Raw genomic sequence first — 14,283 nt, forward strand, 5'->3', positions numbered from 1 at the left:
GGATTAGTAATTTCTATTTAGCTCAAATTTCAACTTCAACGAACAAAGCTGTCTGGTCTATTCAATGTTACACGGAGAGAAAATTATGGCAAAAAAACCTAAAATATGGTTGTTTTTACTATAATTATTCCTCCATGAAGCATCCGGAATTCTATATTGAATGTTACACAAACAAAGTCTTGGTGTACTTTGAAAAACTGAAATGTTTAAATTTAACAAATTCAACAAATATTTGACTAAAATAACCATAATATTAGTTTTTTGATTTTGACAGCTGATAAAGGATAGGTATTTTCAAAGAAAATTTGTTTTTTTTTTCCAAACAGATTCTAGCTTAAATCAACTACCTTGTTGCTTAGCAAAAACATCGAAATTCTAAAAACGATTTTTGCTTATGGTTGATTCATCCAACATGTTTGTTGAAATTAAACGAGGTATTTCACAGCAGTTACTGTAAAAGGAAAAATATTTAAAATTACTAACATGATAACACCATCTAAAGCATTATTTACAAGATGTCGATGATGTTTCACGTGTTGCTAATTAAAATAACGTGTTTTGAAGTTGGCTACAAAAGCTACCATGACTGGAAAAAAAACCCTGTTTTTGGAAATGTTCACTTTCATTTTCTCCCCAGCACCAGGGCTGAAAAAATCACTAAAATTCATCAAAGTTCACTATGGATGAACAATTCATTTCATAGTGAATGCTGGTGATTTTTTCATGATTTTTTCAACTCTGCCCAGCACCTTAAACGTACCTGCACATTCGCTTTACCGATTACATTCTACAGCCTTATACCCCGTACAGACTATGGCTTATATCATGTGATATAGGCTGTCTTGCAATGAGCACTCATACATCTAGTTTTCACTGGAAATCATATGTATGAGTGCTCATTGCAAGACAGCCTATATAACATAATATAAACCATAGTATGTACGGGGTATTAGCAAACTATCGTCCATATTGAAATTGAGTAAGCTGAAGGAAACCAAAAATCTGAATTTGCCAAGTGAACTTTCAAAACAGAAGGTTTTCCAAAACATGCTTTTGTTCGTCATTGTTGTCCAGTATTTTAATGAACTACCCAAGTAACCATAGGCACGTCATTTCGCCTTTTTGACTATATACGGGCCTCATCAGAGCTTACAAACACTGCACAGTGGTCCAGAATGCAGATTTAGGTGGAATGATATGTTTTGAGCCTGAAATTGAAACTTTAGACTAAAAGTCTCTTCTACAAAGTTGTTCATTATAGTTATGCCCTCATTTTTATGACAATGAATTCTAGGGTGGTTCCTATTATCATTAAAATCAATAATCTAACTTTTTTGTTTGAATAAATTAAGGTATACATTCTTTAGCAAAGTTATAGCTGAGCTAATTTCAAGCAACTTTGTTGAAAACAACTTTTTGTATCTCTTAAATTGGCGGATATAGAGCTATTTTCTTGAATTGAGTTAGGATGGCTCTAAAAAAAATAGGTGTTTTGCTCTAGTTTTCTTATTTTTGATTTCTCAGCAAAGGTGTCTTTAAATAACTTTTAGATCTTAAGAAGGCGTAAATTTTTGCTGCACAAAGCTTGTCAATATCTTTCGCTGATCAAGAGTTATTGACGTTTTTTTTTACTAAAAATTTGCACTTTTCAAATGTTAATATCTGTGGTTGGGGCAAACAAAAAAAAAGTTTTTTTGTGGCATTTGAAAGGGCGTATTTTATTTTAAGAGATATTATATATATTATATATATTATTATATATATTATATATATTATTATAAGAGATATAAAAAAGTTGTTTTCAACAAAGTTGCTTTAAATTAGCTCAGCTATAACTTTGTCAAAGAATGTATACCTTAATTTATTCAAACAAAAAAGTTAGATTTTTGATTTTAATGACAATAGGAACCACCCTAGAACTCTTTGTCATAAAAATAAGGACCTAACTATAAGGAACAACTTTGTACAAGAGACTTTTAGTCTAAAGCTTCAATTTCAGGCTCAAAACATATCATTCCGCCTAAATCTGCATTCTGGACCACTGTGCACTGGTACAGCCGTTGTTCAGCGGCTATTGTTTGCGGTAAGCAATAATTCCTTAATTTTGTTCTATTGGACTATTGTGAAAACTAGGGTTATAGTACGATCAGACTATAGCTAATATCATGAAATATAGGTTACCTTGATATCAAAATTCATACAAATGATTTCCAGTGAAAATCTGACTTATGAGTGCTCATTGCAAGAAAGCTTGAATTACATTATATCAGCCATATGCCGCGGATACACTTGTATGACCTACTATGAAAATGAGCATTATTTGTGTAATAATTATGAGCACTATACAACAACTATACACAAACTATACAAGTGTGACCATGGATGTGCTTATAATTTATTATATAAATAAGGCTCATGCTCATAGTAGGTCATACAAGTGTGTCCGCGGCAATAGTCTGAACGTACTATTAAGAGGTCACATACAAAACAAAGATCGAAGTAGGTCGCGCTGGAGAGTTGACGCGTTTTTTATTTTGCTGGTGATTTTAACCATTTAAACCATGTGATGTGATGTAATGTGAATGGAACCCACCATCAGTGCAAGGATTACCAATGTCTGCAGATACTTTACCAGTTGTACAGTTATGCCTGATGGTTTGTTGCAGCACGGTGAATCACCTTCATTGAAGACCTTTGGAAGACAAAACGACCAGATGGCCATCTGTAATCACGTGACAAGGGACTGGCAAATCCACGAAACCTCGTCCAATCAACAAATCCTTTGATTCACTTGGGCTGCAACACCCCCCCCCCCCCGCAACCCATTATAAAGGAGACATGGATGTAATGTTGATAAATAGCAGATTTTTAGCGATGGGTCCAATCTCAGATCCATAGGCGAACATGAGAGCAATTTCCCCTAATATAATTTTTAACCTATATAATTTACAGTAATGTTTTTTTTTGTTCATTAATTTATTTGATAAGGCTCAACCGAATTAACTTTACAGAGCCGATGATTCTTGGTTACTATACAATACATCTTAAAACTATAGCCAAAAGGTACAACACAATAAACACTTTATCTTCCGCTATCCAAAAAGCCTCCTCCATCAGAACTGGAGCCGCTTCCAGTGGTTTCATTGTATGGCAGTTACGCCATCGTGGGGCAAAGCGCTTCCATTGCAGCAATGGACGCAAAACGTAGTCAACACTCACACACTCATCACGAAACGGTTGCTTTCCAAAGTCGACGACGCATCGACCGAAAGAACTGTTGATGAAGAACAATGAGGAGGATCACACAATGGTTGCTGCCGAGAAAACAGACGATCGCGTGGCACACATCGAGCGTGATCTGCTTTTGTCGACAGCCGAGTGAACACTGACAGTAATGTTAATGTTAATGTTCTACATGCTCAAAAATTTGCAGACAATCCATTTGGCGTTTAATGGTGATTTCAAAGACACAAAAAATGGGATGCGTGAAGAAAACTCCATTAAAAATTTGTCAAATTTAAGAGAATCATGTAAATTTAGTTTAAATAGTTAGTCCAAATCCAAGGTAGTCCAAATGAATGCACAGGAAGCATCCATGCTATTGTTGCATTGTAGTTCCAATCAACCGTCTTGATGGGGATCAACATAAACTAGTCCCGTCCAATGTAGAACCAGTTTAAAGTGTCCAAATGTAGTGATCCTCAGTACAGCAGCATGACGTAGGGGAGAATGGTATACAACGCACCCCCTGGGCAGAACGCACCAGCTGACTTTCATTTGTGTTTTTCATGGCTTTTACGTAACTTTTTTGTTGTCTTATCAAGCAGCAGTTCTAGCATAGCATCTGAACTCAAAATCCTGTATGATAAATCCTAGAATTGGATTGAAAATTCCAAGAAAAACACAAAATAAAATGAAAAAGTGCGTCTTACCCCGGGGGTGCGTTATGTACTGTTCTCCCCTACAGCCAGTATCCCTAGGGGATGGGATGCAGTTCTCGCAGAGCTTCTTCTACATAGATGGTTTGATTCCTGTTGAAACGGATAATCGCGTTCTTGGCCATCTTTGAGAACCATTTTAACCATGTTTAAACAAACTTCCTATTGTTCAAAATTTCTCATGGACGGGATCAAAATAGATCAGACCATGGCGATAATAAGTGAAAAAAAAGAAGTTCCTGGAGTGGTGTTTGTTGGGATCTGTGTTAGCTGATGGGCAACGAAGAACCCAAGGTGATCCCGATGGTGTGAACCCAGCAGGCCAACTTCCAGCGGCTTATGGTGATACTGAGAGATGCCGGACTGCATTTGATCCATCTCTTTCCGAAGGCTGGCAACGGGTAACGACTTTCCTTAGTCAAGACGAAAACAACTTTTCTGAACTGCATTTGGGAGCTTCAAGGATTATTCGGGTGAGATCCTTCCTTTTTATTTATTTAGTTCGTAACATTATGTATGTTTCATTAATACAGTATTAAGAAACCAGATTGAGGAACTGGGTTAGCTTACAAGCTGCCGCTTTTGATAATTGAATAGAAGATCGTGGGTTTCTTATCAAGTTCCTCCATAAAACAATCATATGCTTTTGGGCGTATCGCCAGCTTGAGGCGTATCCTGACCTACCCAATTCTCCAACTCCGTAGGGTGTCCGTATGAGGGTGTCGCTAATTCGGAGGCCTCTCGTTGAGTAAGTACTACATCAACATTTTCTTCCCTATCCCTAGTTAAGGTAAAGATAGGCATGACCGGGAATAGCGACAGTTATGCTTTTGATTACATTTAAATAGGAAATAATGTTACTTTCTAGATTACACCTTAAAGCAGTCTGACTAAGAATTTCAAAAGAGACGTGAATGTCACCAGCATCCAATCTACAAAGTATACCGTAACAACGCTGACGCTACCGCTAACGTGTTGATCGGAAATTCATATAAAATTCTGCCCAAGAGCAGTTGTTGTCGTCTTCATGTTAATGAAGTTATCCTGTACCATACCATCCAAAATGTACTAATTTCTATTGTGTTGGAGTGTTCGACTGTGAGGTTTTACAATAAACAGTTTCGGCTTGGCAGTCTTTCAATCACTCAATCAGAACAAATTAATTTTGTAATTTGTCTCTACGTTTCGGCTCTGATTAGGGCCTTCTTCAGGGGAAAAATTGTTGGATTTGTTCTTTGTCTAAATACTGTTTGAAGTCTAACGTCTGTTTTTCTGGTGGTAAGTTTTTATACATAGCGGTTTTTAGTTGAATATTCAAAGTTTTTTTCTTTTTTTGATTTTTTATATAATTTGTGTCGGGTATAAAATTGTTTGCGGTTGTGCACTCTTCGAGAGTTATGGTGGCTATTTCTAATTTCTAGTACATGAAGTCATCCAGTACCATACCATCCAGAATGCATTGTCTCACCCCAGCAGGCCTGGGTTCAATCCCAGTCGGCGCCGCCGGGATGTTCTGAGGCATAACATCTCTGATCACGCCTTCCTTCGGAAGGGAAGTAAAGCCGTTGCTCCCCGGTTCAAGAGTTGATGGGTCGATAGGTAGGGTCCAGGTGTAGGAGCTGGCGTCGGTAGCATTGGTGCTCAGCACGGAAAACAAGATCGACGGAAAACAAATCAAGGAGAAATGGAAAAAAAAATATATAGGGTAAATTATGGCTTCGACACCCATTGACTGTTTTCGGCAACCGAAATTGAAACGTTAATTTCGCAGTATTTTCCCATCAAAACTCTTCGCTGAATGTATTAAGCCGATTCCTTAACTTTTCAGCTTCAATCAGATTACATTTTTACGACTGTGCAATCCTGTTATGCCATATTTTTCTTTAAATTAAATATACACACTACAAAATACGGCTGATTTCGAGTTGCCGATAATAGAACAGCTGGTTAACACGCAGTTCAAATGGAAAGGGTGCCGAAGAAAAAGAGACTGCCGACAATAGTCACACTCACCTGAGAAGTTTGGAGCGTTGTAAAAACATGTTCAACCCGTTTTTAACAATTCTGTCGATTGGAATGGGTAGAACAGCAAGCAGCAGATAAATGTCAACAAACAAACCTGTCATGTATGTGTGTGACGCTGAGAAATCGCTAATAGAAGTTCGGACGCTGCTTAGACTGACGAGAATACGTAAATTCCCCTATTTGCGACACAAAAATTTACACATTGTTCTATTTCGACCATACGTATTAAGTAATTACCGGGGGACTCCAATCGCAAGCTCGCTGATCTGATATACGCCTAGTAGATAAACGACGAGCACTAGATCACAATTATAATAACTTAATAACTTTTTGCGCAGAGGTTGAATTGATTTACGGTCGTCCACAAAGTTCTTCTGAATATTTTGCCCAATGTTAGGGTGAAAATGAGCAATGTGTAAAAATTTTGACTGTCAAATGAATCTTTCTGCTTCCCATATGTACATTTTCCCATACGCATTTTAAAATTCTTCCGTTAATCAAAATCTCACAAAGTCTCCCAGTAATGTTGAGTAGAGTAGATATAAACGGAAAGAAAACGGGGGGATGTGATAACGCTGATGTCAGTCGACAAATTGAGTTGAATCCATTTATTGTCACATAAAAAAAACTCTGTACGGTGGAGATTACAGAACAGATTCTGGGCGACTACAAAGACGGCAGCATCATGAAAATATTAAATGCATTACAGAAGAATCATCATCAGGATACTTGCGTTTGGTCGAATTTCCATCGGTCCAGTTCAGTCTCAAGTGTATGATCATTCCCATTTACAGCTTGATTCCATCCTTCTCGGCCTTGGCCACGTTCTTCTCGACGTACTTGTTCTCTGGGTCGTACTTGGCCTTCAGAGCCTTCCATTCCTCCGGGCGGTTCTCGGTCAGGAACTTGATGGTCTTGGTAGTGGACTCATTCTGCTTCTCGCTGCACTTGGAGCAATCGTTTTCCAGCGCATCGGGCAGGACACGCTTCAGCTCATTGCCCTCGGGGGTACAGGCTCCGGTATCCATCAGGCAGTTGTAGTAGTTCTTGAAGAGACGGTCCGACTTGAGGATCTCATCGATATCGATGCTATCGTACTTGGTGGTGTACTTGTCGTCCTGAGGTTTGGCGGCAGCCAGGGCGACAAGGGCCAGAGCAACGATGACGAATTTCATTTTTGGGGATTTGTTTTGTTTACTGCAACAATAAGAAACGAATATTTGAAAACAATGTTCAAAAAGGATTTCAACTCAAGCTAGAACCTGAGACTCACCTTGCTGCTTGGGCGGAACAAAGTTGAATGTACTTAACTCAAGTTTCTCAGCTGTTATATATAGTGGCGTGAAGTTCTTCTTGTTTCCATCCAGTATGAATGATTTTATCACTAATTATCTTCAATCCGACGATGACGTTGCCTGTTAGAAAAAAACGGCTCGCACTGAGTAAAACTCATCGATCATGCAATTTAGAATGCATCGATCATGTGATTCTGACTGCAGTGAACGATGTACACTATTTGTTTGAATAACCGGTCATTGCTGAAAAATGGCGTGTCAAATGAGTGATTCTTGAATCTGGATGTGATAAGTCAAGTTCACTTTGATAATGGAAAATTATAAAGCTCTTATTATAATACTTTCAATTGGTTGACTTAAACGGAAACGGACATCAGCTCATGACTCATCTGTGATTCAATCAGCAACATATCGATGATAGTTTTACGCGCTTCCTATTTGGGAATTAATTTTACGCATCCACGGTTCAATTATCTTAGTCTCGCAGCATTTGCTCTGGTTCGGTTCGATTTGATGTTTTTGAGATGGCTCCTTTTGCCTATTCTTCTGTGAGTAGGTAAATGATTTATCGCACATACTTTACCAAGGTCATTATGAACGACTTCCTCGCGAAAGCCGGACTGCACTAAACCGCCGCTTGGATACTCATGGATGGGGTACATAGGATAGTATGAAGAAAAATTCAAATTTCAAGGAAGAAAGTTGTCTTTTTAATTCGATGCTACGTATATGATTATAAAAAGCAGAATCGTTCCCATGTAGAGCATAGATCAATTTTGTCTTCTGAGTAAGGTACACATTAGACTGATGCAAAATTTTAAATTTTCGCTCCACAGTGCTCAATCGGTTCCAAATTGGGTCCTGATTATCCTCCCAAAATTTTAACTCCTTCAGTAAAAACCTGACTTGGCGCGGACCATTTGAAGTTTATATGGAAATTATTATGGGGAAACCATAATTTCGGTTCATATCTATCTCAAAATTCACCAGTTCACTTTACTTTAAAAATGATAGCAGAGTTTGTTGAAAATTTTCTCAGCTACAACTTTGTTGAAGACCACTTTTCGATTTAATGTAAGGAACAAATATTATTAATGATTCAAGTAACTGATATCTTATGATTATGCTCAATCAACTGTACAGCAAGCAACATTGGTGTTTATGGTGCGTAGAATAGAGGACAAAAATCATGGCTACTATGTCACACTGCAGAATACAGTGTTGCCCACAATAAAGTTGCTTAATCTTGCCATAAGATTATCAATCTTTTAAACAATTAATAGCTATTTAATTTGACGTTTGGCTGAAAAACGATTTTCTGCAAAGTTGTTACTGATAAAAATTCCCATAAGAAAAGCAATAGAACTTGTTAACAGTACATTATGGAAAAAGGTTAGAAGACAATGAACAAAAAGTTTGGTTTTCCCATAGTAATTTCCAAACAAACTTCAAATGGTTTGAGCCAAGTCAGTTTATTATCAAATCAGATTAAACTTTCGGAGGCTAATCAGGACCCGATTTGAAATCGTTTGAACACTGTGGAGCGAAAATTTCAAATTTTGCATCAGTCTAGTACACATGTTCTGTTTCTGACAATTACTTGCAGATATTTCGCTAAAACCATTAACATGAAGTGCTTAGCCGTCGCTCTAGCCCTAATAGCCATGGCTGCTGCCCAGAATGAAAGCATGTATACAACATCAACCTGGACGAGATCCAATAGTCGGATCGTTTGTTCAGGAACTACTACAACTGCCTGACGGATGCTGGACCATGTACCCCTGAGGGCAATGAATTGAAGCGTGTCCTGCCGGAAGCTCTGGAGACGAACTGTGCCAAGTGCAGTCAGAAGCAGCATGAATCTGGGACTCGTGCCATCAAGTACGCAACCGAAAACATCCTGGAAAGGTTCTGCGGGCTCGCTTTGATCCGGAAAACAAGTATGTCGCGCAATATCTGGCGGAAGCTGAAAAGGAAACTGTAAATGTTGGTTTCATTAGTGACAATTGTTTGCTGGTGATGTATACTGCAATAATTCGACGTACCTGGATGTTCTCAGTTCTCTTGTTTGAAATTTGTCGTCGCCATAGTAGAATAATAAAAACATGCCTAACGAAATGCTCGTGTTTGTTTTAATATTCTGTTGATATATTTTCAAAATGTTCAGGATTCAAAACACTTTGTAAAAAAACACCATGTATTAGGACCATAAACCACCTTTACGGTGAATCCGGATATCTGGAGGGGTGTTTTATGACAATCGGGTGATCCAATCAATATTATTCTGAGATAGCTCCACTTTAATCAGAATTCTATGCTCATGATTGCTGGCAATTCTGAAAAAAAAATCAAGCATCTCTATGTCTATATTCAGGAATTGACCATTTTCCATTAATTCCGGATATCAACATGACCATTTTTCCATTAATTCCGGATATCAACATGACCATTTTCCGTCACCCGGTAGCAAAATTTAAATGTGCATGGCTTATTTTTCCTCTATGCTCATGATTGTATGCAATTTAGTAAAAATCATGGATTTCCAGGTTACTTTAAGAAAATGATCATTTTCCCAGTGGCTCCGGATATTCCGTTTTCTGGCCACCGGGTAGCATGATCGATATGGTGATGGCATATTTCCTATATGCTTAAGATTAAATACAATCTACAAAAATCGCGGATCTCGAGGTCTACTTTCAGGAATTGACCATTCTCTCGGGGATTCCGGATACCCAGAGGACAATTTTTTGGCCACCCAGCAATCGCATCGATATGGTTATTCCATATTTTCTATATACTCATGATTGTATTCAATTTAGAAAAAAAAATCACTGATCTCAAGGTCTACTTCCAAGAATTGACCATTTAACCGAATTCCGGATACCCACAGGACCGTTTTGTGGCCACCCTGTAGCAGAATCGATATGGTGATTGCATATTTCCTATATGTTCATGATTGTATGCAATTTAGAAAAAATCGTGGATCTCTAGGTCTGCTTTCAGGAATTGACTATTTTCCCGGTGAATCCGAATTTTCGTAGAGCCACATCTCACAGGTTTTCTCGTTCCAACTAGCCAACCATAGTTCCAATCGGATCCCTGTCTGTTTCTTTCAAAAGCAAATAGTGGTTGGTAACCAAATTGCCGAGGACCAGTTATGTCAACATGAATCGACCCGCATTTTGTTTGGGACTTTTCCGGGCTTTTCCCTATCAGATGGCCAACCACAGGTCCAATCTGGTTTTCATCTATTCTAAATAGAAGTAGATAGCCATACCTTTCGAATGGTGACTGAATAACGATTGATGTTGATAACCAGCCATGTCAATCATCAATCGACACGCATTTTGCAACCTTGGTACTTTGAGAAAGTTTTGATGGCTTGAGATTATGTCAGGTAACTAACATCATTAATATTTTTTTATTATTTTTATTAAAAATCTTATCAAAATGCTATCTTCTATGATCATTTAATGTTGGACACATTAAAACTAAAAAGCATCGTTAAACAACAACTTTCGGATAAAATTTTGTTTTGTGTAATTTATATTTCGGAAGGGAAGTAAAGTCGTTGGTCCCCGGTCTATGAGTTTATGGGTCAATAGGTAAGGTCCAAATGTGGGAGCTGCCTCCCTGGCGTTCGTATCATTTATAAGCGAAAGTCCATTAATGCGACAGTACTAGCGTAGAGGTAACTCTAAGACCGGAAGGTCCCGAAGAAACGTGCTCAGTTTTTTGGCTCAGCTCTGGTACTATCTTAAGTCCCACGCTAATCGATGCACCCCTCGAAACATAGGAAAATGCACGAACTCCTCATTTTATCTGTACTACTTTCATAGCGAATCAAAACAAACATAGTGTAGTACTAGAACTTCGACTAGAATGTGGTACGTTAATCGATTTGCTTGGGACCAATAGGCTAGTCAAGTAGTGATCCAATTTAAAATCGTTAGTTTCCACCGGTTGGTACTAGTCAAACGTACTCTTTTTTACCAAATTTGAGGAGACTTGAAATATTTCTTAAAAATCTACAGGCAAAAAAATGTTTGCGTGTTTGACTTGCTGATATACTGTCTACGGCTGTGGAATAGTTCTAGCCCCACGTTTCCAAAAGCATATCCAGTCGATGGTGTGTTATAATGCAATTCTTCTTTACCCAACTATTGTGTTGCTCCTCTCGTCTTAGACCGAAGGGTTTCAGAATTGTTTGAAATTTTGGCCAATAGTTGAGTTTTGACGTAGGACTACGTCTTTGATTTCTATATGGGGGTACACTTTGTGAAAACCAAAATTGGAACATGTAACGAAATTATGTAAGATTTTGAACGTTAATAACTCAGCTACCCCTGGTCCAATTTCAATAATTTTATCACCAATGGATCAGAAATATTTCTACGCATCTGTTAAAATAAAGACTTTATTTATTTTTTCAAAATGTCATTATTGAAAATTGCATGAATGTGCAATTGTTGCTGTGATAGTATAAATTATCACCGATTGCCTGCGAATAGCGATTTCCCTAACACAGATTTCAAAGTTGAATTCCATCCGGTCTTACCAAACGCTATTTATTCAATCACCGCGTGGTGAGTTGTGGTGTTTTCCAGCGAGATGGTTTTATGACAGATGGGCAGGAGCTCACGGTCTCCCAGTGTTCACGAAAAGTTTACTATTTTGCCGTACAGAAATTCAAAACACAAAATTTTATGGGCGTATTTGGACAGTTTTTGACCTGTTTCATACGATCGGAAGGTGTATGCTGGTCACAGATGCCGTGCCAAACTGATTTCTTACGCAATTAATCATCCTTTGATGTGAATTTCGATAAAAAACACGAGGAGCATTTCTTATAGCAAAACTTGCCATAACAATAGGGCATATGGGCATAGTTCATTATAGTAAACAAACTAACACTTCTTCCTTGAGTGGCACCTTTGTATTAAGCGCCTAGGTTCTCCAGTACACAATAAAAGACTGCCTGCAAGCAGCAAGCTGCAGCCCACATAGAAGGAGGAACAACTGAGTCGCTGTGAGCAATCTATGTCAAGCGCGTCATACTAAAGAGTATAAACAGAGAGAATCCCGCTCAAATTCCTATTCCTACACAAAACACAAGCTCCTGCTGCAGTTAACAAATAAGATTTATTATTTAAGACCACGTAGTCCTACGTCACCATTTCGTACAACCCCATAGGGCTTCCTTTGTAGTTTTTTTATATGAACGAAAAAAAAAAGAAATGCGGGGTGATTAATTTTCCCAGAAAATGTTCGTTAAAGTTTTTGTATTTTCCCATGCATCACTTACTTTGAAAATTAATAACTCATAAACCATAACTTATATATAACGAACGTTGTGTAGTAAAATGATTAGGAAATTATCTCAGAAATCCATAAAAATATAATCTGAAAAATCGTGTGGAAAATCGGGAAAAAACATTTTTAAGGCAATGAAATTTGTTCTAATCATTTCTTATCTTTTTCTGGTGATTGTTGTTTCTTTTCGTTTTTGAGATATGACCGAATCACTAACGGAAAGCTATGAAGAAGACCGTTGTCTTGTTTTTTTTTCTCTTAAAATGGTGCGTAACCGGCCTACGGTAAATACTCAACCGCGACCCAAACCACAAGATATACCACTCTGAAATTTTCACCAGTGAAAGATAAGAAATTTGCAAGTGAGAGGAAAGTTATTGAAAAAAAATTATCACTCGGAAAATTACTTTCCCTGTTTTTCTTTGCACTTTACCCCATCATGAAAATGTTCATGGAAAATATTTGTCAGCTTATATTTTCAATGGATTGTTGAGATATTTTCCATATTTTCCCAATGATGAACCAGCCAATGGCTAAAAATCTCCTAAAGAAAATATATCAATCAATAATTTCCTTATCAGTTCTGTATTAAGTTTTTTCTACGATGATTGGTCCATGAGTTATGGATTTTCAAAGAACCTATATCAATTTCAGAAAAATCAGATAAGTTGAATTAAAATTTTCCAGAACGATAGTTTGTTGGTCATAACTAAACACCGGTAAGAGATACCACTCTGAAATTTTCACCAGTGAAATATAAGAAGTATTGAAGCATAAAAAATATTTTAAATAAAATGTTAATCTGACAATGTTTTTCCCTGATTTTTGTTGCAGTTTTGCTCCACCGTGACCATTTTCGTGGAAAACATTTTTCAGATTTTATTTTTTATGAGTTGCTGAGATTTTTATTTAAAAGAAATAAAATGTAATTATTATTGTAACAAAACAGTCTATTCGTGATTGGCGACAAATAAATAAATAGAATGCTTAGTGCATTAGTTACGATTTTTTAAAGTATGTGAAGTTTCATTTCGTTCATAATCATAAACTCCAACTGTGGGAAAATTTTCATAAAATTCTGAGATCCTTCGGCTCAAACCTGTCCGATTATTAAGATATTTCGTAGCATAGTTTCAAAATGCCAAATCCCTCTTAAGAATGCCAGCATGACTTCAAAGCTGAGGATCCTGATAATATCTCAGATGTAGTGCAAGTACTGTAGTTTGTTGGTATATCATCATCTTAGATTTATATTTTATAAATACGTAGTTTTTGCTATTTTATGCATTTCTATGCAAATATTGAAATTGATGTAATGTACGTTCCTCCGTTGCCATTCTAAAATTTAAATAACTACAAAAATAGGAAACATTCAGTTTAATACGATAGCGATGAGTACTTTTCGACATAAGGTCTTAGTGTCGTGTTGCCATAATTGAGATCTCTTGGGAAACGAAAACTAACCCTCTCAGGGAAATATTAAAAAGACGAGATTTTTGAATCCAGAATCATGAAAAACTCTACCTTGGAACTAATTAATTGCATAGGGTGGAACCCTATATTTCTTAAATTCTCGATTACTTTTTAAAAGGAACGTATGTGCTTTGCTAAACAAAAGCAAACTAACAACACCATCTTGTTGGTGAAACTTTACCCTTTCTGATGGTGGTGTTAGCTTGCGCGGGAGTGTTAAAATTTTCGATGTTTTGACG

The 14,283-nt window shown here is 37.3% G+C and overlaps 3 protein-coding genes across 3 annotated transcripts in view; 2 read left to right on the forward strand and 1 right to left on the reverse strand.

Annotated features, from left to right (window-relative positions):
• The window catches only part of LOC135705731 (E3 ubiquitin ligase Rnf121), a 598,717-nt gene that overhangs the window by 297,103 nt on the left and 287,331 nt on the right, over positions 1-14,283 (forward strand). The gene's annotated exons all lie outside the window — the stretch shown is intronic.
• LOC135705648 (ejaculatory bulb-specific protein 3-like) lies at positions 6,708-7,183 on the reverse strand. The gene has a single exon (XM_065227389.1). It carries the CDS (start codon positions 7,136-7,138, stop codon positions 6,752-6,754), a length of 387 nt encoding a protein of 128 aa, XP_065083461.1. The 5' UTR covers positions 7,139-7,183; the 3' UTR covers positions 6,708-6,751.
• On the forward strand, positions 8,887-9,242 carry LOC135705813 (ejaculatory bulb-specific protein 3-like). The gene is made up of 2 exons (XM_065227663.1): positions 8,887-8,948; positions 8,999-9,242. The coding sequence occupies exons 1-2, from the start codon at positions 8,887-8,889 to the stop codon at positions 9,240-9,242; spliced, it is 306 nt and encodes a 101-aa protein (XP_065083735.1).

Source organism: Ochlerotatus camptorhynchus, unplaced genomic scaffold (genome assembly GCF_037179485.1).
Source record: "Ochlerotatus camptorhynchus isolate MF236.1 unplaced genomic scaffold, CSIRO-AGI_Acam_v1.1 ptg000274l, whole genome shotgun sequence".
Lineage (NCBI taxonomy): Eukaryota > Metazoa > Arthropoda > Insecta > Diptera > Culicidae > Ochlerotatus > Ochlerotatus camptorhynchus.

Bases quoted from the DNA above. Each gene is read 5' to 3' on its own strand.
- LOC135705648 (XM_065227389.1), bottom strand. From the start codon at position 7,138: ATGAAATTCGTCATCGTTGCTCTGGCCCTTGTCGCCCTGGCTGCCGCC.
- LOC135705813 (XM_065227663.1), top strand. From the start codon at position 8,887: ATGAAGTGCTTAGCCGTCGCTCTAGCCCTAATAGCCATGGCTGCTGCC. The intron at 8,949-8,998 runs GTATACAACATC...TCGTTTGTTCAG, and splicing joins GCTGCCCAGAATGAAAGCAT to GAACTACTACAACTGCCTGA.